The 22258-nt window shown below is 39.6% G+C and overlaps 1 protein-coding gene and 1 pseudogene across 1 annotated transcript in view; both read left to right on the forward strand.

Moving 5' to 3' along the window:
• The window catches only part of FCHO2 (FCH and mu domain containing endocytic adaptor 2), a 136744-nt gene that overhangs the window by 20712 nt on the left and 93774 nt on the right, over nt 1-22258 (forward strand). The window contains exons 3-5 of the mRNA XM_033179844.1: nt 8760-8834; nt 9817-9958; nt 10051-10203. Coding sequence (XP_033035735.1) covers nt 8760-8834; nt 9817-9958; nt 10051-10203 — 370 coding nt within the window. The remainder of the gene's footprint in view (nt 1-8759; nt 8835-9816; nt 9959-10050; nt 10204-22258) is intronic.
• On the forward strand, nt 15856-18152 carry LOC117065241 (annotated as a pseudogene).

The following is a 22258-nucleotide window of genomic DNA, read 5'->3' on the forward strand; positions in this document are numbered from 1 at the left end:
TAAATATTCCTTCATCCCTTTATTTTGTGCTTATGTGTGTCTTTGCACGTGAGATGGGTCTCCTGAATACAGCACATTAGTGAGTCGTGAGTCTATCCAATTTGCGAGTCTGTGTCTTTTAATTGAGGCAGTTAGCCTGTTTACATTTAAGGTTAATATTGTTATGTGTGAATTTGCTCCTGTCATTGTGATGCTGGCTGGTTATTTTCCCCGTTAGTTGATGCAGTTTCTTCATAATGTTGATGGTCTTTACAATTTGGCATGTTTTTGTAGTTGCTGGTACTGGTTGTTCCTTTCCATGTTTAGTGCTTCCTTCAGGAGCTCTTGTAAGGCTGGCCTGGTGGTGATGAAATGCTCAGCATTTGCTTGTCTATAGAGGATTTTATTTCTCCTTTGCTTATGAAGCTTAGTTTGGCTGGATGTGAAATTCTGGGCTGAAAAGTCTTCTCTTTAAGAATGTTGAAAATTGGCTCCCACTCTCTTCTGGCTTGTGGGGTTTCTGCAGAGATACATGCTGTTAGTCTGATGGGCTTCTCTTTGTGGGTAACCCGACCTTTCTCTCTGGCTGCCCTTAACATTTTTTCCTTCATTTCAACCTTGGTGAATCTGACAATTATGTGTCTTGGGGTTGCTCTTCTTGAGGAGTATCTTTGTGGTGGTCTCTGTATTTCCTGAATTTGAATGTTGGCCTGTCTTGCTAGGTTGGGGAAGTTCTCCCAGATAATATCCTGAAGAGTGTTTTCCAACTCGGTTCCATTCTCCTCATCACTTTGAGGTACACCAATCAAATGTAGGTTTGGTCTTTTCGCATAGTCCCATGTTTCTTGGAGGCTTTGTTCATTCCTTTTTATTCTTTTTTCTCTAATTCTTGTCTTCATGCCTTACTTCATTAAGTTGATCTTCAGTCTATGATATTCTTTCTTCCACTTGATCAATTTGGCTGTTGATACTTGTGTATGCTTCACAAAGTTCTCTTGCTGTGTTTTTCAGCTCCATCAGATCATTTATGTTCTTCTCTAAACTGGTTATTCTAGTTAGCAATTCCTCTAACCTTTTTTCAAGGTACTTAGCTTCCTTGCATTGGGTTAGAACATGCTCCCTTAGCTTAGGGGAGTTTGTTATTACCCACCTTCTGAAGCCTACTTCTGTCAGTTTGTCAAACTTATTCTCCATCCAGTTTTGTTCTCTTGCTGGTGAGGAGTTGTGGTCCTTTGTACTTGAAACCCGGGGCCCTGCTGGTGTAGGCACCCGAGGGAATCTCCTGGTCTGCGGGTTGCGAAGACCATGGGAAAAGTGTAGTATCTGGGCTAGAATGCACCATTCCTCAGAGCACAGTCCCTCATGGCTTCCCTTGGCTAGGGGAGGGAGTTCCTCAATGCTTTGTGCTTCCTGGATGAGGCGATGCCCCATCCTGCTTCTGCTGGCTCTCCGTGGGCTGCACCCACTGTTTAACCAAACCCAGTGAGATGAGCCGGGTACCTCAGTTGGAAATGCAGAAATCACCTGCCTTCTGCATTGATCCCACTGGGAGCTGCAGACTGGAGCTGTTCCTATTCAGCCATCTTGTCAGCTGCCCCCTTATTGGGTTTTAAGAGTTTTTTGTGTATTTTGGATAACGGTCGTTTATCAGATGTGTCATTTGCAAATATTTTCTCACAGTCTGTGGTTTGTTTTCTCATTCTCTTGACATTGTCTTTCAAAGAACAGAAGTATTTAATTTTAAGGAAGTCCAGCATATCCATTATTTATTTCATGGATTTTGCATTTGGAATACCTTTGGTATTGCAGTGCTTTGAGATATTGTGTCTAAAAAGTCATCACCATAGCCAAGGTCTGGTGTATTGGAGTGCCTTTAGATATTGGAATGCATTTACATATTGTTCTAAAAAGTCATCATACCCAATGTTGTCTAGGTTTTCTCCTATGTTGTCTTCTAGGGGTTTTGTAGTTTTATGGTTTACATTTAGGTCTGTAATACATTTTGAGTTAATTTTTGTGAAGGGTGGAAGGTCTGTGTCTGGATCCATTTTTTTTTTTTTGCATGTGAGTGTCCAGTTGTTCCAGTACCATTTATTGAGAATACTATCTTTGTTCCATTGTATTGCATTTGCTCTTTTATCAAAGATCAGTTTAACACATTTGCTCTTTTGTCAGAAATCAGTTGACTGTATTATGTGAGTCTATTTCCGGGCTTTATATTCTGTTCCATTGATATATTTGTCTATTTTTTGGCCAGTAGCACACTCCTTTGATTTATTGTAGCTTTTTTTTTTGAGATGGATTCTCTGTCACCAGGCTGGAGTACAGTGGTGCTGTCTTGGCTCACTGCAACCTCCGCCTCCTGGGTTCAAGTGATTCTCCTGCCTCACATGCCACGACGTCTAGCTAATTTTTGTATTTTTAATAGAGATGGGGTTTCACCATGTTGGCCAGGATGGTCTCGATCTCTTGACCTTGTGATCCACCCGCCTTGGCCTCCCAAAGTGTTGGGATTACAGGCGTGAGCCACCATGCCCGACCTGTTTTTTTTTTTTTTTTTTTTTTTTTAATACTTTTAAGTTCTGGGATACGTGTGCAGAATGTACAGGTTTGTTCCATAGGTATCCATATGCCATGGTGGTGTGCTGCACCCATCAACCTGTCATCTACATTAGATATTTCTCCTCATGCTGTCCCTCCCCTGGCTTTATTTTTTTTCTTTTTATTTATTTATTTTTTTTTGAGACAGGGTGTCGTTCTGTCTCCCAGGCTGGAGTGCAGTGCAGCCTCCACCCTTTGGGCTCAATCAGTTCTTCTCCCTCAGTCTACTGAATCGTTGGGACTGTACACATATGCCACCATGCCCAGTGTCTTTCAAAGTGACAGTACCTATTTTTTTTTTGTAGAGACAAGGTTTCACCATGTTGCCAAGGCTGGTCTCAAACTCCTGTGCTCAAATGATCTGCCCACCTCTGCATCCCAAAGTGCTGGGATTTTACAGGCATGAGCCACTGTTCCCTGCCTGATTTATTGTAGTTTCATAATCAGTCTTGAAGTTGAGTAGTATCAGTCCTCCACCTTTGTTCTGCTCCTTCAGTATTTTGTTGACTCTTCTAGATGTTTTGCTGTTTTCAGTTTTTTTACTATTACGAAGTAATGTTGCCTTGAATAACTCTACACATATGTCCTGGTATGCATATATATACACTTATATTGGGTATATACTCTGGAGTGGAATTGTGAGGCCATAAAGTATATAGATGTTCAACTCGAGTGACTAATACCAAAGAATTTTCCAAGGTGGCTGTATCAGTTTACACCACCTTCCATCCTTGTTTGAGAGTTCCAGTTGCCTTATGTTCTTATCAGCTCTTGGTATTGTCAGTCTTTTAATTTTAGCTTTTTTGATAATAGTAGTATCTATCTCATTGTGACCTTAATTTGCATTTCTCTGGTGAGTAATGGGATATGTTTTTCTTTTTCTCTCCTCACAACGTGTCAATTATGTGAATTATTGAAATTTGGGTGTTAAATCAATTCCCCATTCTTGGTCTAAACACAATTTGGTGGAGATGTGGTTATTCATTTTATATGTTAGTGGATCAATTTGCTGCTATTTTGTGTGCAATTTTTACATCTATACTTGTGAGTGAGATTGGCCTGAACATTTTCTTTCTCTAAGTGTCCTTGTTAGGTTTTGGTATCAAAGTTTGTTGGCTTCATAAAATGAATTGGGGAGTATATCCTATTATTGTATTTTCTGCAAAAATTTTTGCAAGATTATTGTTTTTTCCTTATGTACTTAATAGAGCTTTCTGGTAAAGCCATCTGGGCTTGAAATTGTCTTTGTAGGAAGGTTTTAAATTACATATTTAATTTCTTTAATCATTACAGGACCATTCAGATTTTTTAGTTCTGTGAGTTTGAAAAGTTTTATTTTTCTCTGAATGTCTTAATTTTATCCCAGCTTTAAGGTTTATTGCCAAAAATTTATTATTATTATTATTTTTGAGACAGGGTCTCACTCTGTCATCCAGGCTGTAGCCTTGACCTCCTGGTCTCAAATGATCCTCCCACCCCAACCTCCCAAGTAGCTTGGGCTATAGGGATGTACCACCATGCCCAGCTAATTTTTGTAGTTTGTTTTTTAGAGATGAGGGTTCACCAGGTTGCCCAGGCTGGTCTGAAACACCTGAACTCAAGCGATCCTTCTGCCTCAGCCTTCCAAAGAGTCGGGATTACAGGCATGAGCTGTTGCACCTGGCCTGATTTCTATATGTTACACTTGGTTGATATGCCTTTTGAGTCTCTTAATCTATAGCCACCCACCTCCTTACCTTTTGTTGTTGAAGAAGCCAGATTATTTGTTCTAATAGGGCCCCATATCCTGGAATATGCTAATTGCATATCTATAGTTTATTAAATATCTTCCTTTATCCCTGAGTTTCCTAAAAATTGTCATTTAAATCTAGCAGCATGATCAAATTCTATTCAGTACTTTTTTTTTTTTTTTGGACTGAGTCTTACTCTGTCACCCAGGCTGGAGTGCAGTGGCATGATCTTGGCTCACTGCAGCCTCCACCTCCCAGGTTCAAGCGATTCTCCTTCCTCTGCCTCCCCAAGTAGCTGGGATTGCAGGTGCATGCCACCATACCCATCTAATTTTTGTATTTTTAGTAGAGGCAGGGTTTCACCATGTTGGCCAGGCTGATCTCAGACTCCTGACCTCAGGTGATCCACCCGCCTCAGCCTCCCAAAGTGCTGGGATTACAGGCATGAGCCACCGCGCCCGCCTCTAGTATTTTGGAAAGAATACTTCTTAGATGGTGATGTGTACTTCCACCAGAGTCATATATTATCCAAATATAACTGTTTTATGATGTTAGTGGCCATTGGTGATAATAACCTAGATCTGTTATTTTATTAAGGATTTGCTTTAATTTATATTTTTGCTGGGTATAGAATTCCAGTTGGTAGATTTTTTTTTAATTAATTTTTTTTGAAGATCGTTCTATTATCTACAGTTGAGATGTTAGCTATCGGTCTAGTTACTGGTTCTTTGAAGGTAACATTTGGTGGGGAAGAGTTTGGTTGCTTTTAAGATTTCTTTATTTTGTTCTTTCTCTTTTTAATTTTCAGCAGTTTTTACTATAATGTGACTAGGACCAGATGTAATTGTTTTTAAACAATTTATCCTCTTAAAGTTTGTTGGGCTACTTGGATCTGTGGTTTGATATCTTTTATCAGTTTTGGAAAATTCCCTGTTATTATTTCCTCAAATATTTTCTCTAACTCATTCTTTCTCTTTACTCATTTATTGGACTTTTCTTGCTTTGTCCTTTACATCTCTTCGCATTCTTTTTTGTCTTTCCGAACTTTAATGTTGGATAAATTATTCTCATCTATCTTTTAATTAACTAAATCTCTTTATTTTTTTTAATATTCCTTTTTTTCCCATCTCCCTTTTATGGTATAAATCTCGATATAGGATATCAAATCAGCTGCTAAACCCCATCCAAGGAGATATTAATTTGGTGGTTGTATTTTCTTGATCTGTAATTTGCCTTTTTTTTTTTTTTTCTTTTTTTTTGGAAATTTGGTATGCTTTCCTCCACTTCTTAAAATTATTTCCAGTTCTGTACTGAAATTCTTCTTTTGGAGTCTCTACTTGAAGGGCATGGGATTTTTCTATGCTCTCTACCTTTAGTGGACCTGAACTCTTTTATTTTTGTCTCCCTTACCCTGTGAGGCTGAGAAAAGCTCTGTTTCACTTCTCAACTGATCAGTGACCTCTTTTGGATACCCTCCAGGAAGAAGTTGCCCCACATACCTGACTGACTTGTCTGGATACCCTTCTCTTGGATCTTTATTCTTAACTGCCCCTTAAGTTTTCTAATGCTTTTCAGTTACCTTGCCTCCACCCTCAACTTATCATGTTTTCTAAATTTTCCTCAGTGAGAAAAGTTTTTGTATCAATAATCTGATTCGCTATTGCAGGTTAAGTATCCCTTATCTGAAATGCTTGGTACCGGAAGTCTTTTAGAATTAGGATTTTTTCAGATTTTGGAGTATTTGCATATATATAACAAGTAATCTTGGGGGTGAGACCCAAGTCTAAACTTGGAATTTGTTTGTTTTCTACACACCATATACTCACAGCCTGAAGGTAATTTTATACAATATTTTAAATATTTATACGATGTTTTAACTATTTTTCTTTTTCTTTTTTTTTTTTTGAGACAGTCTCGCTCTGTCACCCAGACTGGAGTGCAGTGGCACGATCTTGGCCCACTGCAACCTCTGCCTCCCAAGTTCACACCATTCTCCTGCCTCAGCCTCCTGAGTAGCTGGGATTACAGGTGTGCGCCACCAAGCCCAGCTAATTTTTTTGTATTTTTAGTAGAGACAGGGTTTCACCGCGTTAGCCAGGATGGTCTCCATCTCCTGACCTCATGATCCGCCCACCTTGGCCTCCCAAAGTGCTGGGATTACAGGCGTGAGCCACCACACCTGGCCTATTTTAATAATTTTTCTACATGAAACAAAGTTTTGACTGAATTTTGACCATGACCTATCATGACGTCAGGTGTGGAATTTTCTGCTTTTGGCATCATGTTGGTCCTCAAAAAATATATAGATTTTGGAGAATTTCTGCTTTTTGATTAGAGATGCTTGTTTGTTTATTTATTTATTTGAGGCAGAGTTTTGCTCTTGTTGCCCAGGCTGGAGTGCAGTGGCATGATCTTGTCTCACTGCAGCCTCTGCCTCCTGGATTCAAGCGATTCTTCTGCCTCAGCCTCCCAAGTAGCTGGGATTACAGGCACCCACCACCATGCCCAGCTAATTTTTGTATTTTTATTAGAGATGGGGTTTCACCATGTTGGCCAGGCTGGTCTTGAACTCCTGACCTCAGGTGGTCCGCCGGCCTCAGCCTCCCAAAGTGCTGGGATTACAGGCGTGAACCACCATGCCTGGCTGATGAGGGATGTTTAATCTGTACTGGAAATTGAACCTCTTTACCTTGCTGTTAAACTTACCCATTGATATACTAATAAATGTTAACTTTTTTGGATGAACAAAATATTACTCTTGTAGTAATAGTATTTTAAAATGACAGAAGAGCTTAAAGGAACAGGAAAGAGTCACAGTGCCATCAGTGAGAGGCAGTTACTGTTAATATTTTGTTTTTGTTAGAGAGCTGGTTTTTGTGCAGATTCGGTTGGGGAAGAGTTTGGAGATGAGTTTAGATATTCTGAGTTTGAGGTGGTTCAAATATCTTAATTATGTTTGGGGTAGTTAGATATTGAACAGATGGGTTAGTGCAAGAGCAGTGTGAAGATCTGGATTTAGAAATTAGAAGCAGAAAGTTAGTTGGACCAATCAAAGTAAATGGAGGGATAATGGTGGTTGTAGAATGTTCCTCTATTAAGGGTAGCATACGTTGAGAAGAGACAGGCGAAAGGTAAAACTCTAAGTTTTGTAGTGTTAAGAAGGCCATACAGGCTGGGCGCGGTGGCTCATGCCTGTAATCCCAGCACTTTGGGAGGGCAAGTGGGGCGGATCACAAGGTCAGGAGTTTGAGACCAGCCTGACCAATGTAGTGAAATCCTGTCTCTACTAAAAATACAAAAATTAGCTGGGCATGGTGGCAGGTGCCTGTAGTCCCAGCTACTCGGGAGGCTGAGGCAGGAGAATCACTTGAATCCGGGAGGTGGAGGTTACAGTGAGCCAAGATCGCACCACCGTACTCCAGCCTTGGTAACAGAGCCAGTCTCCGTCTCAAAAATAGAACAAAAAGGAGGCCATACAAAATGTATATTCTGTATTTATAGGTGACATGTCTATAGGATAATTTGTATCTTTTAGAATTCTGTATTTTATGGCTATGGATGTTTTTTACAGAATAAAATCTCATATGCTAAACGGTAGTTATATAAAACATAGTATTCTAGTGTGAAATATTTGCTAATATTTTAGATCTAATCACAAAATAAATTAAGCCATGAATGAAGTTCAGGATTTCAGACTTGATGATTCATATTTAATTTTGTGCAAATGACTGTCATTAATCTCTTGTTCTATTAAATGTGCATCCCAGTGTTGAAGAATAATAAAACTAAGTACAACAAGGAAGTATTAAATACAAATGACATACTTATCACAGTGAATCAGCTTACAGAGAAAGAGAGAATACAAGAAGTAGCACTTATATTTCCTGTTCAGATAGGCATTGGTACTAAAGATAAAAAGAGTTGTGACTCCATTAAAATTTTTTCTGTGGCTGAGCATAGTGGCTCATGCCTATGATCTCAGCACTTTGGGAGGCTGAGGTGGGAGGATTGCTTGAGCCCTGGAATTCCAGATCAACCTGGGCAACATAGCGAGACCCCATCTCTACAAAAAAATACAAAAATTAGCTGGGTGTTGTGGGGCATGCTTGTAGTGCCAGCTACTCAGAAGGCTGAGGTGGGAGGATTGCTTAAGCCTAGGAGGTCAAGGCTGCGGTGAGCTATGATCGTACCACTATACTCCAGCCTGAGTGACAGAGCAAGACTCTGTCTCAAAAAAATTTGTGTGTGTGATATAAATTATTTTAGTTCTGTACCAGAAAGGACAGTTAAAGATAGGCCAGAAATTCATGACTACATATATGTACTTATTTTTAACATGTAATTTTTGAGGTATCTTTTTGTTTTTGCATTTTTAATTGTATTTTGATAACTTTGCTGTTTTTGGTCACTCAACAAGAGATATTATGATGTGAATATTTGATTTAACAGAGCTACCATAGAGGAGGCATACTCCAGGTCAATGACAAAACTAGCAAAATCTGCAAGCAATTATTCACAACTTGGGTGAGTTAATTTCTTCCTCTTTTTCAGTGTTCATTTAGGCAAAGTTCTTGAGGATTCTAGGTTCCTATTGAGGACATAACAGTTCAAAAGCATAGTGAAATATATACTTATTTTTAAAGTATCTGTGAATATTAATATATTCTTCACTTGATAGAAAATATAATTGAACTTGCTGAATCAGTCAATGTAGTCAAAAGTAAATGAAATTTATTTTTTCCCTTTTTAAAAACTACTTATTCAATAGTGTTTGAGGTTATAAATGTTATCTTACGCACATGCAGTGTATTTATTCTGGTTGGCTGTTAAGTTCATTGAAATTCTGAGGCAGTGTAACAGTGATCTTTAAAAACTCACTTAAGATAAACTTTATTGAAATGGTTAAGATGCATTAAAAATGTCTCCTGTGATTTTGTAGACTGTCATTAAATCTTCCTTTAAAAAATTTGTATGTGTTCCTTGAAAAATGAAAATAATTAATACATTTAAAATGAGATGTGCTCATTGCCATAACAATTATGGAAAGAATAATTATCTAAAAATTGGACTTTTGAGTGTTTAAATTCACAGAAACTTTATTTTTGATGAAGCATTTTAAATAGAATACTTGTTTTAAATTGAAGTTTGATAACAGTTAATTTTTAACAATAGACAGTGATAGGCTTCTGATACAAGTTTAAACAACTAAATCAACTCAGAAATTAATATAATTAAGAGGAGTAAGAGTTGTGATAGTGTAATTAACCCATTTCTATATTCCTGAGGTCCAAAAATATAACCAATGATAAAAACAACCAAATTTAAATAACCAATGATAAAAAAATTCAAGGTCAGTCTGTCAGTCATTTTATTCAGTATTTAAGTTTCATCTTTTGCCTAAATAAAGTTGCCATATATACCACTATTGTTTCCATTGGTTCCTTATTAGAACCTTAATTTTCTTTTTTACTTTTAATAAGTTATTCCCATATTTTTTTTTTCTTAGAACATTTGCACCAGTATGGGATGTATTCAAAACATCTACAGAGAAATTAGCAAATTGTCACTTGGATCTTGTTAGAAAATTGCAAGAATTAATAAAGGAAGTTCAGAAGTATGGAGAAGAACAAGTAAAATCTCATAAAAAGGTATCAGTTTTTTTCTTGTTAAAGAATTGATTGGTCAGATATTGAATACTTTACAGTTCAGTCATTTTGATGAATTGTTTCATACTAAACAGACTAAAGAAGAAGTTGCAGGAACTCTGGAAGCTGTCCAAACCATTCAGAGCATAACTCAGGCCCTCCAGAAATCCAAGGAAAATTACAATGCCAAGTGTGTAGAACAGGAGCGTTTGAAAAAAGAAGGAGCTACACAAAGAGAAATAGAAAAGGTAATCATGATAAAAATAACCTATCTGTGGTTTCAAAGCACCTTGACATACAAAATTGCATTTAATATTTAGATCAAACTCAAAATTATCTAATTTTAAAGATGAAGACACTGTGCCTTACAGTCCTAGTGATTTACCCAAGTAAAACACAAGAGATTTATCAAGTATGTTGTCTGTGGTCAATAGGTTAGCAAGCACATAAAAAACAATGATTGATTTGAGACGGAGTTTTGCTCTCATTGCCTCGACTGAGTGCAATGGCACGATCTTGGCTCACTGCAGCCTCTGGCTCCTGGGTTCAAGTGATTTTCCTGCCTCAGCCTCCCAAGTAGCTGGGATTACAGGCTCATGACACCACATCCAGTTAGTTTTGTATTTTTAGTAGATATAGGGTTTCGCCATGTTGGTCAGGCTGGTCTCGAACTCCTGACCTCAGGTGATCTGCCTGCCTTGGCCTCCCCAAGTGCTGAGATTACAGGCATGAACAACCACATCCAACAAAAAAACAATGATTTTTTTAAATGTTAGTGACACATTTTCAGGATATTCTTGTAGTAACATAATTGATGGGGTAATTACTTTGTGTAAAATTTAACCATGAGGTAAAATTGTTTTGAAACAAGATTTTGGTATATTTAGAAAGATATAGGTACTTGCACATAATCTTTAAACTTGTGGTGATTTATTGCTGACTTTGAGCACATTTATGTAGCATTGTGGTAAACCACAACCTTTTCTTCCATTTATGTTTTAATGGAAAGTAGCTTTTTTTTTTCTCCTTCCAAAACAGTTTAACCATTTACTTATTTGATGTGGTATATCTCACTTAAGAATGAGCCATGTGGAGCAATAATTTTGAAAGCTTTGTAAAATGTTTGAAATATCCGGTAAAAAAAGAAAACCAAAGTGTACCAATAGTTTGATTATGACTGTAAACGGGCTGTGTATTTATATACTTTTACATGTTTAAATGCACAGATATTTTATTTTTGATGAAGCTGTTAAACGGAATAATAGTTTTACATTGAAGTTTGATAATAGAGTTAATTTTTAACATAGATGGTGATAGAAAGCCTTCTGTTACAAGTCTGGGTAACCAAATCAACTCAGAAATTAATATCATATAATTAAGAGGGGCTGTTAAAGACTTGTGATAATGTAATTAATCCATTTCTATATACCTGAGGTCCAAAATATTTTAAACAACTAACCAATGAAATATGATATATGACCATACATGGGCAAAAAACTAGAAGGGAATGTGGAAAAATGAAAATAGGTGATTTAGAATTTGGAGCAATAAGGCACATGATCTCAGAACCTTCTGGGGACTGTGTCACAGATGAAAAAAATGAATTTGGAGCAATATATTGTTTGTATAGTAAATAAAAATTGGATTTGTATAATAAAAATTGAGAGGGGTAAAAATGAGACACAGTAAATTCATGGTTTGAAAACACCCTCTGCTTCAGACATAGCAATTATGAATAAAATATAAAAAGGGACAACAAAATAACAGGGTCCAAAAAGAATAATATTTTATCTCTGTGGACCAGAATAGAAGAGAAATCCAAAATGGCACGTAGAGATTGATTATGCAAGCTGTTGAACTCAAAAGTCCTAAAGTGGGCAGTGGAATTTGGCTCTTATGTGGCAAAAGGGACTAAAAGCTCCCCTCTTGGGATGAGGTACAAAGAGGCTGACTCATTGCCTAAAACTATAGATGGGGAGAAAAGAAGGCTCTTGGGTTGCTGACAAGAACTAAAGCCTTATTGGAAGTTGGGGATTTAGGGACACAGATACAGAGACACAATCCTGACTTGAAATCAAGCCAAAGAACCATTTCATGACGATTTTGGCCATATCTGCAATATTCTTGCAGGGAAGTAATTAAAAATTACCTTCATAAGACTGAAATGAAATTGGGGCCTTGGAGGGGTGGCAGGAGATAACCTGAAAACTGCTTGGGGATGGGTGAGCATAAAGTATAAAGCATAACACAATTCTAGGAGGTACCATTTATGTTTTATTCTATGAATGTTCAGCAGTACTGATGGAGGGAGAGAGAGAAGAGAAAAGAGGGCAAAATCCAAAAAAAACTCTTCTGAATGAGCAAACAACCAAAATTGTAGAGCACACCTAAGAAATCTAATACTAGAGCAACCAATAAATTCAACAATTGGAATAAGAATTTACTCCAGATGAAATTTAAATTTATAAAAAATGAACAAAAACGATGTGTCTTGAGGATGTTCGAATAAACATAAACTTACATTAAAGAAGATTAAGGCCAGGCGCGGTGGCTCAAGCCTGTAATCCCAGCACTTTGGGAGGCCGAGACGGGTGGATCACGAGGTCAGGAGATCGAGACCATCCTGGTCTACACGGTGAAACCCCGTCTCTACTAAAAATACAAAAAACTAGCCGGGCGAGGTGGCGGGCGCCTGTAGTCCCAGCTACTCGGGAGGCTGAGGCAGGAGAATGGCGTAAACCCGGGAGGCGGAGCTTGCAGTGAGCTGAGATCTGGCCACTGCACTCCAGTCCGGGCGACAGAGCAAGACTCCACCTCAAAAAAAAAAAAAAAAAAGAAGATTAAGAAATTAAATGTAATGAAACAATCTACTAGATAGAAAAAAATCCAGCTAATTAGAAACTTAGAAATGAAAAATATGGTTATTGAGCTTTTAAAAAAGCAATAGAGAAAAGAAACTTTAGACTTGATACAGTCAAAGAAAGAGTTTTGAAGATAGTATGGAGGGACCTTACCCAGAGCATAGTAGGAGAAGCAAATGTTACCAACATTCATCTAATACTAATTTCAGAAGGAAAAAAATGGAGGAGATGGAGGGACAAGTAATATTTGTAGAGTTAACAGCTCAAAATGTTTCAGAATTGAAGAAATTCAAGAGCCCTCATATTGAAAGTACATTGTAGGTATTAAGTAGGTTAAATAAATTCAGACCTAGGCCTCAGAGAAAAAGAAAATGGAGGTTTTTTTTTTTCCTCATATGAAATCAGAATGCATTTTTAGTTGATGGTATTGTATAGTCATTGTTGATAAGAGAGCATTTATGGTGTAGTTTAATTGCCTGTGCAAACTTCGTTGCACGATTGGACAGCTACAATGCTTTGATATTTCAGTTAACAGACCATTTAAGGACCATTTGAGGAAGTAATGGCTTTGATTATAGTCTGAAAATCTTTTAGTGATACCTTTTGGTAAGATCAAGTGCTTGGAAGAAAATCTGAAGATAATAATGGAGCACTTTAAAGAAATGGTCTGTCAACCGACAAAAACAAGCAATGAGGAAAGGATTCCCTATTCAATAAATGGTTTTGGGATAACTGGCTAGCCATATGCAGAAAATTGAAACTGGACCCCTTTTTTACGCCATATAAAAAAATCATCTGCAGATGGATTAAAGACTTAAATGTAAAACTCAAAACTATAAAAATTCTGGAAGACAATCAAGGCAATACCATTCTGGACATAGGAACGGGCAAAGATTTCATGACAGAGACACCAAAAGCAATTGCGACAAAAGCAAAAATTGACAAATAGGATCTGATTAAACGTAACGGTTTCTGCACAGCAAAAGAAACTATCAAAAGAGCAAATAGCCTGTAGAATGGGAGAAAATGTTTGCAAACTACACATCCGACAAAGGTCTAATATCCAGCATCTGTAAGGAACTTAAATTTACAAAACAACCCTATTAGAAAGTGGGCAAAGGACATGAACAGAAACTTCTCAAAAGAAGACATACATGCAGCCAACAAGCATATGAAAAAAGCTCAACATCACTGATGATCAGAGAAATGCAAATCAAAACTACAATGAGATACCATCTCACACTAGTCAGAATGACTATTATTAAAAAGTCAAATAAGAGATGCTGGCAAGGTTGTGGAGAAAAGGGAATGCTTATACACTGTTGGTGGGAGTGTAAATTAGTTCAGCCATCGAGGAAAGCAGTGTCTGGTGATTCTTCAAAGAGCTAAAAACAGAACTACCATTCACGCCAGCAATCCCATTACTGGATATATCCCCAAAGGAATATAAATCATTGTACCATAAAGACACATGCATGTGAATATTAATTGCAGCCCTATTCACAATATCTAAATGCCCATCAGTGACATTTGATAAAGAAAACATGGTACATATTCACTGTGGAATACTATGCAGCCACAAAAAATAATGAGATTATGTCTTTTGTGGGAACATGGATGGAGCTGGAGCCCATTATTTTTAACAAACTAATGCAGGAACAGAAAACCAAATATTGCATGTTCTCACTTATAAGTGGGAGCTAAACAATGAGAACACATAGAAAGAGAGGAACAACAGACACTGGGACCTACTGGAGGGGAGAGGGTGGGAAAAAGGAGAGGATCAGAAAAAAATACCTCTCAGTTACTGTGCTTATTACCTGGATGACACATAAGCTGTGCACCACCCCCCCGTGACACACAGTTTACCTGTATAACAAAAGTTCACATGTTCCCCTGACCTAAAATAAAAGTTAAAAAAAGGAAATGCTTTGTCAGTAAAGAGAAAACTCAAAATAATTTGAAAGAAATAATCATAATACATGTAAATGTATTAGACTGCTGGTGTGGTTTGTTTTCTGTTGCTTATGACAGAATACCTGAAACTGGGTAATTATTATCATTATTATTATTATTATTATTTTTTTTTTTTTTGAGACAAAGTCTCACTCTGTCACCCAGGCTAGGGTGCAGTAGTGGCATCTCAGCTCACTGCAACCTCCAACTCCTGAGTTCAAGCAATTCTGGTGACTCAGCCTCCTGAGTAGCTGGGATTACAGTTGTGTGCCACCTCGCCTGGCTAATCTTTGTGTTTGTAGTAGAGATGGGGTTTCACCATGTTGGCCAGGCTGGTCTTAAACTCCTGACCTCAAGTTATCTGCCTGCCTTGGCCTCCCAAAGTGCTATGAGCCACCATGTCTGGCTTGAAACTGGATAATTTATAAAGAAAGGAATTTATTTTTTACAGTTATGGAGGATGAGAAGGACGTCCAAGGTTGAGGGGCTACATCTAGTGAGGGCCTTCTTGCTTGTGGGGAGTCTGCTGAATTCTTAGAAGGTGCAGGACCTCATATGAGGGGACTGAGTGTGTTTAGGTCTCTCTTCCACTCCTTATAAAGCTGTCAGTCCTGTTCCCATGATAATCCATTGATTCATGAACCCATTAATCCATTAATAGATTATTTATGAGGGCAGAGCCCTCATGACCGAATCAGCTATTAAAGGCCCCACCTCTCAGTACCGCCACATTGGGGATTAAGTTTCATAAACATTGAAACCATAGCAGCTCTTCTAATCGTAGATCAATTGTCAAATTGAAAAAAAAAAATCCTGTTGGCCAGGCGTGGTGGCTCACACCTGTAATCACAGCACTTTGGGAGGCCAAGGCGGGCGGATCACCTGAAGTCAGAAATTCAAGACTAGCCTGACCAACAGGGCGAAAGCCCTTCTCTGCTAAAAAGACAAAAATTAGCCAGGTGCAATGGCGGGCGCTTGTAATCCCAGCTACTCGGGAGGCTAAGGCAGAAGAATCGCTTGAACTTGGGAGGCGGCGGTTGCTGTGAGCCAAGATCACACCACTGCACTCCAGCCTGGGCAACAAGAGCGAAACTCTGTCTCAAAAAAAAAAAAAAACGAAAATTCCTGTATGTATTTCATATAATGGGACACAATACAGTAGTTTAAATACTACTCTTGCACAGAAAAGGGGAAAGAATAGATTGAGTCTTGAAGCTAGGTGATGGATTCACATTAAAAAAGAATGATATGTATTAATGTGAGTAAATGTAAAAGGCATAATGAACAAGAAAAACTTTCAAAAGGATTTGTAGAATTTGATGCCTTTTACATAACCTTTAATTCTCTGTAAAGAAAAAAAAAAGCGATTGACTCTGCTTTCCCCCTTCCCTTGCCCCTTCATCCTTGCTCCCTCCTCTACATTCCCCTCCCCTACTGTCCCCTCCCCCAATTATCCTTCCCCTTCCCTCCTGGTCTCCGAGGACCCAATCCTAGCCCGACGTGTCTTGGCTCGCAACTTCCCGGAAGCCGTTGGCGCCGCTCCCAGCCCACATGGGCCCCCTCAGGCTGCCCACGCCTGTCCGCCAGCTCCCGGTTCCGCTGGGCTTTCCAAAACCTCACCAGGGGTGACTTTTTGAGCCGCTTGCTCCGTGCCCCTCTCTGCAGCCTCTCCTGCCACTCAGGGCTGCTGTTCCCCCTCCCGGCGATGGGGAGCTGACGGAGCTGTGCCGCCGGGGGCGGGGGGGCGGGAGGGGCCCGGGGCCGGTGGTGCCCGCAGTGCCAGGGTCATCAGGATGATGCGGACGTGGTGTCTGCTGGGGCTGCGCACGTTCGTGGCCTTCGCCAATAAACTCTGGCAGATCTGCACGGTAATTCAGCATCAAACTGTTCGATATGATATCCTCCCCTTATCTTCTTGTCCCGGAATTGGTTAGGTGAAGAGGAATATCCTCGTGCTGGATCCGGATGAGACGCTTATTCACTCTCACCATGATGGGGTCCTGAGGCTCACAGTCCGGCGTGCAACGCCTCCTGACTTCATCCTCAAGGTGGTAATAGACAAACATCCTGTGCGTTTTTTTGTACATTAAAGGCCCCATGTGGATTTCTTCTTGGAAGTGGTGAGCCAGTGGTGGGAGCTGGTGGTCTTTATAGCAAGCATGGAGATCTATGGCTCTGTTGTGGCAGATTTACTGGACAATTAGTAGAAGCATTCTTAAGAGGAGATACTACAGACAGCACTGCACTTTGGAGTTGGGCAGCTACACCAAGCACCTCTCTGTGGTCCCCAGTGACCTCTCCAGCATTGTGATCCTGGATAACTCCCCAGCGGCTTACAGGAGCCATCCAGACAAGGCCATCACCATCAAATCCTGGTTCAGTGACCCCAGTGACACAACCCTTCTCAACCTGCTCCCAATGCTGGATGCCCTCAGGTTCACCGTTGATGTTCGTTTGGTGCTGAGCCACAACCTTCACCAGTATAGGCTCTGGTGACAGCCGCTCCCCCTTCACCAGAGTTAAGAGTTGGGGGGAAAGGGAGTGCGAGCCCTTGGGATGCTGTTTGATGCCCTATCCAATGTGAGGACTGCCTGGGCAGGGTTTGCCCCTCCTACCCCTCTCTGCCCTGGAAGCCCTACACTCCACTCGAAGTCTGGATGGACGCATGGGCCTGGGGCCCTGAAGCAGCCTCACTCTAACTTTGTGTTCACACTCCATATGTAAATGGAGTTCAGGCTGGGAGACAGGCAGAGGCCTAGGAGAACTAAAACAGTGTTTGTGGTGGAGAGGCAGGACTGGCCAGAGCCACAGACAGACGGTGATCCAGGAGGCTCAAAGAGAAGCCAAGTCAACTTTGTTATGATTTGATTTTTTTTTCTAAACCCTTGTACAAAACTGAAAAAAAATGCTATTTATATACAAGTAAAGTATTAGGGACATGTATGGGGACAGTAAACAATAAGCACATGATGGAAATTACCTGTGGGGAGAAAGTAAGGGGAATGGGGCTGGAGCTGACCATATTCAAAATAAAATAATTACTTTAAAAAATGTAAGTCACAGGAGCAGTTTACTCTTAGTAGATACTATAACATTTATGCCCAACAGTGAATTGGTATGGGTTGCATATCATTAATGCAAATGTCTGTGATCTAAATTAGTTAAAACTTTCCAGAGGGTTAAAGTACTGCTGAGTTAAAGTACTGTTCTCTTTTGTGAACCCCAGTGGGCTTACCATAGTACCTAGTATGCCATGACCACTCAAAAAATATATGGTGACTAGAGATTACACATAAATAAATGATTCTGAGTCTTTTCATATAAACCAAAACAAGTTTAATGTAATGATTTCCATGCAATTAAAGACTTTTTTTTTTTTTCCCTAGAGATGAGGTCTCATTGTGTCACCCAGGCTGGAGTGCAGTGGTGGTATGATCATAGCTTACTGCAGCCTGGAACTGCTGAGCTCAGGCGATCACCTCACTGTCTCAGCCTCTCGAATAGCTGGGATCACAGGTGTGAGTCACCAGGCCCAGCTCATGATTTCTTTTTTATTAAAATATTGAGCAGGAGTGGAGCATGTAGTTGTGTCCAAGGGTTGTGAGTTGGCTGAAATTCACCCTATGCTTCACAGGGATGGACTTTGGTGGGATGGACTACTCAGAGGAAGGGATGCTTTTTTCTAATTGGTCTCCTCAGAGATGGCATCTTTGCTTGTGATATTAGATATTGTTAGTGGGTTCTCTGCTTTGTAATATATTTTGATCCAAGTCAGTTATTTTGGCCTATCATAAGGTTTTTATTAACATGAATGTAGATTGTTTTAAAAGTCATAGATCTTTGAATAATTTTTTTGTGACTTAACATAAATACTATAGCTGTTATAACATAATTTGGTTATCATTCACTCATTCACAGGCTTTTTTTTTTTTTTTCTTTTCTTTTTTTTTTTTTTTTCTTTTTTTTTTTGAGACGGAGTCTTGCTCTGCCACCCGGGCTGGAGTGCAGTGGCCGGATCTCAGCTCACTGCAAGCTCCGCCTCCCGGGTTCACGCCATTCTCCTGCCTCAGCCTCCCGAGTAGCTGGGACTACAGGCGCCCGCCTCGTCGCCCGGCTAGTTTTTTGTATTTTTTTTTAAGTAGAGACGGGGTTTCACCGTGTTAGGCAGGATGGTCTCGATCTCCTGACCTCGTGATCCGCCCATCTCGGCCTCCCAAAGTGCTGGGATTACAGGCTTGAGCCACCGCGCCCGGCCTCTTTTCTTTTTTAAGATGGAGTCTCACTCTGTTACCCAGGCTGGAGTGCAGTGGCATGGTCTTGGCTCACTGCAATCTCTGCCTCCTGGATTCAAGCGATTCTCCTGCCTCAGTCTCCCAGGTACCTGGGATTACAGGCACGCATCACCATGCCCAGCTAATTTTTGTATTTTTAGTAGAGATGGGATTTCACTATGTTGGCCAGCCTGATCTTGAACTCCTGATCTCAGGTGATCTGCTGGCCTCAGCCTCCCAAAGTGCTGGGATCACTGGTGTGAGCCACCACACCTGGCCACAAGCCTTTATTTTTATAAAACACCACTTAGTAGGTACTCATGTTTGTGGACTATTGACTAAGTACTTATTTTATATGTATATACTGGCTTCATGGATTGTACTATAAAAGTCATAGGCACTTAAAATGTTTTTAGTAGTATATTAATAAATTTATAATGCTAAGGAAAGGAACAAAACTAGATTTGTTTTATTATCATAGGTAGTGTATTAAAGCCACTCTTTTGCTTATGAGAAGAAAGTAGCTATTACTTTTAAAGCACAGTTTCCTCTTAAGAACAAATGCTCCAACTTCCCTTTTATTTTAATTAGTGAATTAATTAACTAGTGAATTAATTTTACAAGACAGGATTTCTCTCTGTTTTCCAGGCTGGAGTGCAGTGGCACAATCACGGCTTACTGTAACCTTGAACTCCCAGACTTGAGCAATCCTTCCACCTCAGCTTCCAGAGTGGCTGGAACTACAAGCATGTGCCACCATGCACAGCCAATAAAAAAAAAAAAAAGATTTGTAGGCCAGGCATGGCGGCTCATGCCTGTAATCCCAGCACTTTGGGAGGCCGAGGCAGGTAGATTACCTGATGTCAGCAGTTCAAGACCAGCCTGGCCAACATAGTGAAACCCCGTCTCTACTAAAATACAAAATTAGCCGGGTGGGTGGTGGATGCCTGTAATCCCAGCTACTTAGGAGGTTGAGGCAGGAGAATCTCTTGAACTGGGGAGGTGGAGGTTGCAGTGAGCCAAGACTGCGCCACTACACTCCAGCCTAGGCAACAAGAGTGAAACTCAGTCTCAAAAAAAAAAAAAAGGCTGGGGGCAGTGGCTCACGCCTGTAATCCCAGCACTTTGGGAGGCCGAAGCAGGCGGATCACCTGAGATTGGGACTTTGAGACCAGTCTGACCAACATGGTGAAACCCCGTCTCTGCTAAAAATACAAAATTAGCCAGGCGTGGTGGTGCGTGCCTGTAATCCCAGCTACTTGGGAGGCTGAGGCAGGAGAATCTCTTAAACTCAGGAGGCGGAGGTTGTGGTGAGCCGAGATCGTGCCATTGGACTCCAGCCTGGGCAACAAGAGTGAAACTCCATCTCAATAATAATAATAAAAAAAGTGTAGACACAAGGCCTCGTGTTGCACAGGCTGGTCTCAAAATCCTACTCTCAAGCCATCCTCCTGCTTCGGTCTCCCAAAGTGGTGGGATTACAGGCATGAGCCACCACACCTGGCCCAACTTCCCTTTTAATAATGACTTTACAAAAGTTGTCACTTTTTTATGATGAGGCCATTCACTTTCTATAATTCTACCCTAAGAATTTATAGCATTACTAACTCAGCATAATATGTTATTTAGAAAGTTGTTTTGACTTAATAATTTAGTATTGTGTAGCTGTTTCTTATGAAAGATGTATCTTGCTTTCAAAAAATATACATGTTTCTGGTGGGACATGGTGGCTCATGCCTGTAATCCCAGTGCTTTGGGAGGCCAGGGTGGAGGGATCGCTTGAGGCTGGGAGTTTGAGACCAGTCTGGGCAACATAGTGAGACCCCATCTGTACAAAAGGTTTTTAAAAAAATTATTCAGTGTGAGATTGCGCCATTATACTCCAGCCTGGGCCTACAATAGCAAGACTGGTGGTGCATACCTGTTAACGTAACTACTCAGGAGGCTGAGGCAAGAGGAGGATTGCTTGAGTCCAGGAGGTTGAGGCTGCAGTGAGCCATGATTGCACCACTGCACTCCAGCCCAGATGACAGAGTGAGATCCTGTCTCCAAAAAAAAAAAAAAGAAAGAAAACAAATTTATTTATTAGTGCTTCTTTTGTCTCTTTTGTCAGTTTTCTAAGATGCTTCTCTATTTCTTTTTTCTTTCATTTTTTTTTAATCCCTATCATCTTGTATTAAAGATGCTTCTTAAAGTTGATTTGTAATTTCCTTAAGATTCTGTCTCTGGCATATCAATTTTACCTTTCAAGAGTGAGAGCTAAGCTGGGCACGATGGCTTATGCCGGTAATCCCAGCACTTTGGGAGGCCAAGGCAGGAGCTCAGGAGTTCAAAACCAGCCAGGACAACAGTGAGATCCCATCTCTACAAAAAAAAAAAAAAAAGTTAGCCAGGCATAGTGGCATGTGCCTATGGTCCTAGGTACTTGGGAGGCTGAGGTACTTGAGCCCAGTAGTTTGAGGCTACACTTTAGTCTGGGTGACAGAGTGATACCCTGTCTCAAAAAAAAAAAAAAAAAAGAAAGAAAAAAAAAGCTGATTGAAAAAATATGTTAGAACTTAAAAAGTGGACCTTCTTTCTTCATGCTTTCAAATAAGAAATAAAATTTTATAATTTCCTAATATCAGAGGGTATGCTTCATAAAACTTCTTTGTTTAGAATTTTGATTTAGATCCAGCCGTTAACCTTTGAAATAAAGATAATAGTTTTATAGCCAGAAGTAGTGAACAAATAAGTGCTGAATGTATAGACCAGGATTTATGAAAATATGCCGGTGTAAAAGCCTTAATAGTTTTATCCCTCTTGACTCAGTAGAGATTTGAGTAGCAAAATTAGTTAGAATTCTAGAGACTACTTGAGTATAGGAAGATGAAATTATTCAGGATCTTCCCTCCATCTCTTAATGGCCTATAATGTTTGATGCATAGTGTTATAAAATAATTACTTTGTTTATACTTTAGAAATACATGTCTTTTATAAGTAGTAATGTTCCTCCATGCAGTCATCCTTTATTTCTATTAGGTTATAAATTTCTTGTTAGTGAGAACCTATCATTGTATTGTCCATAACACAGCATATATATTTACTTGGAAAATAATCATAGCAAAATATTATTTGAATTCTTCCACTTCATTAATATAAGAAAATTAGTTTGAGTTTCTTTTAGCTATAGGCTTTAGAATAGATGCTTACTTTTTAAAATGACTTATTCAAAT

The sequence above is a fragment of the Trachypithecus francoisi genome, unplaced genomic scaffold (genome assembly GCF_009764315.1).
Source record: "Trachypithecus francoisi isolate TF-2019V2 unplaced genomic scaffold, Tfra_2.0 Lachesis_group2, whole genome shotgun sequence".
NCBI classification, from domain to species: Eukaryota; Metazoa; Chordata; class Mammalia; order Primates; family Cercopithecidae; genus Trachypithecus; species Trachypithecus francoisi.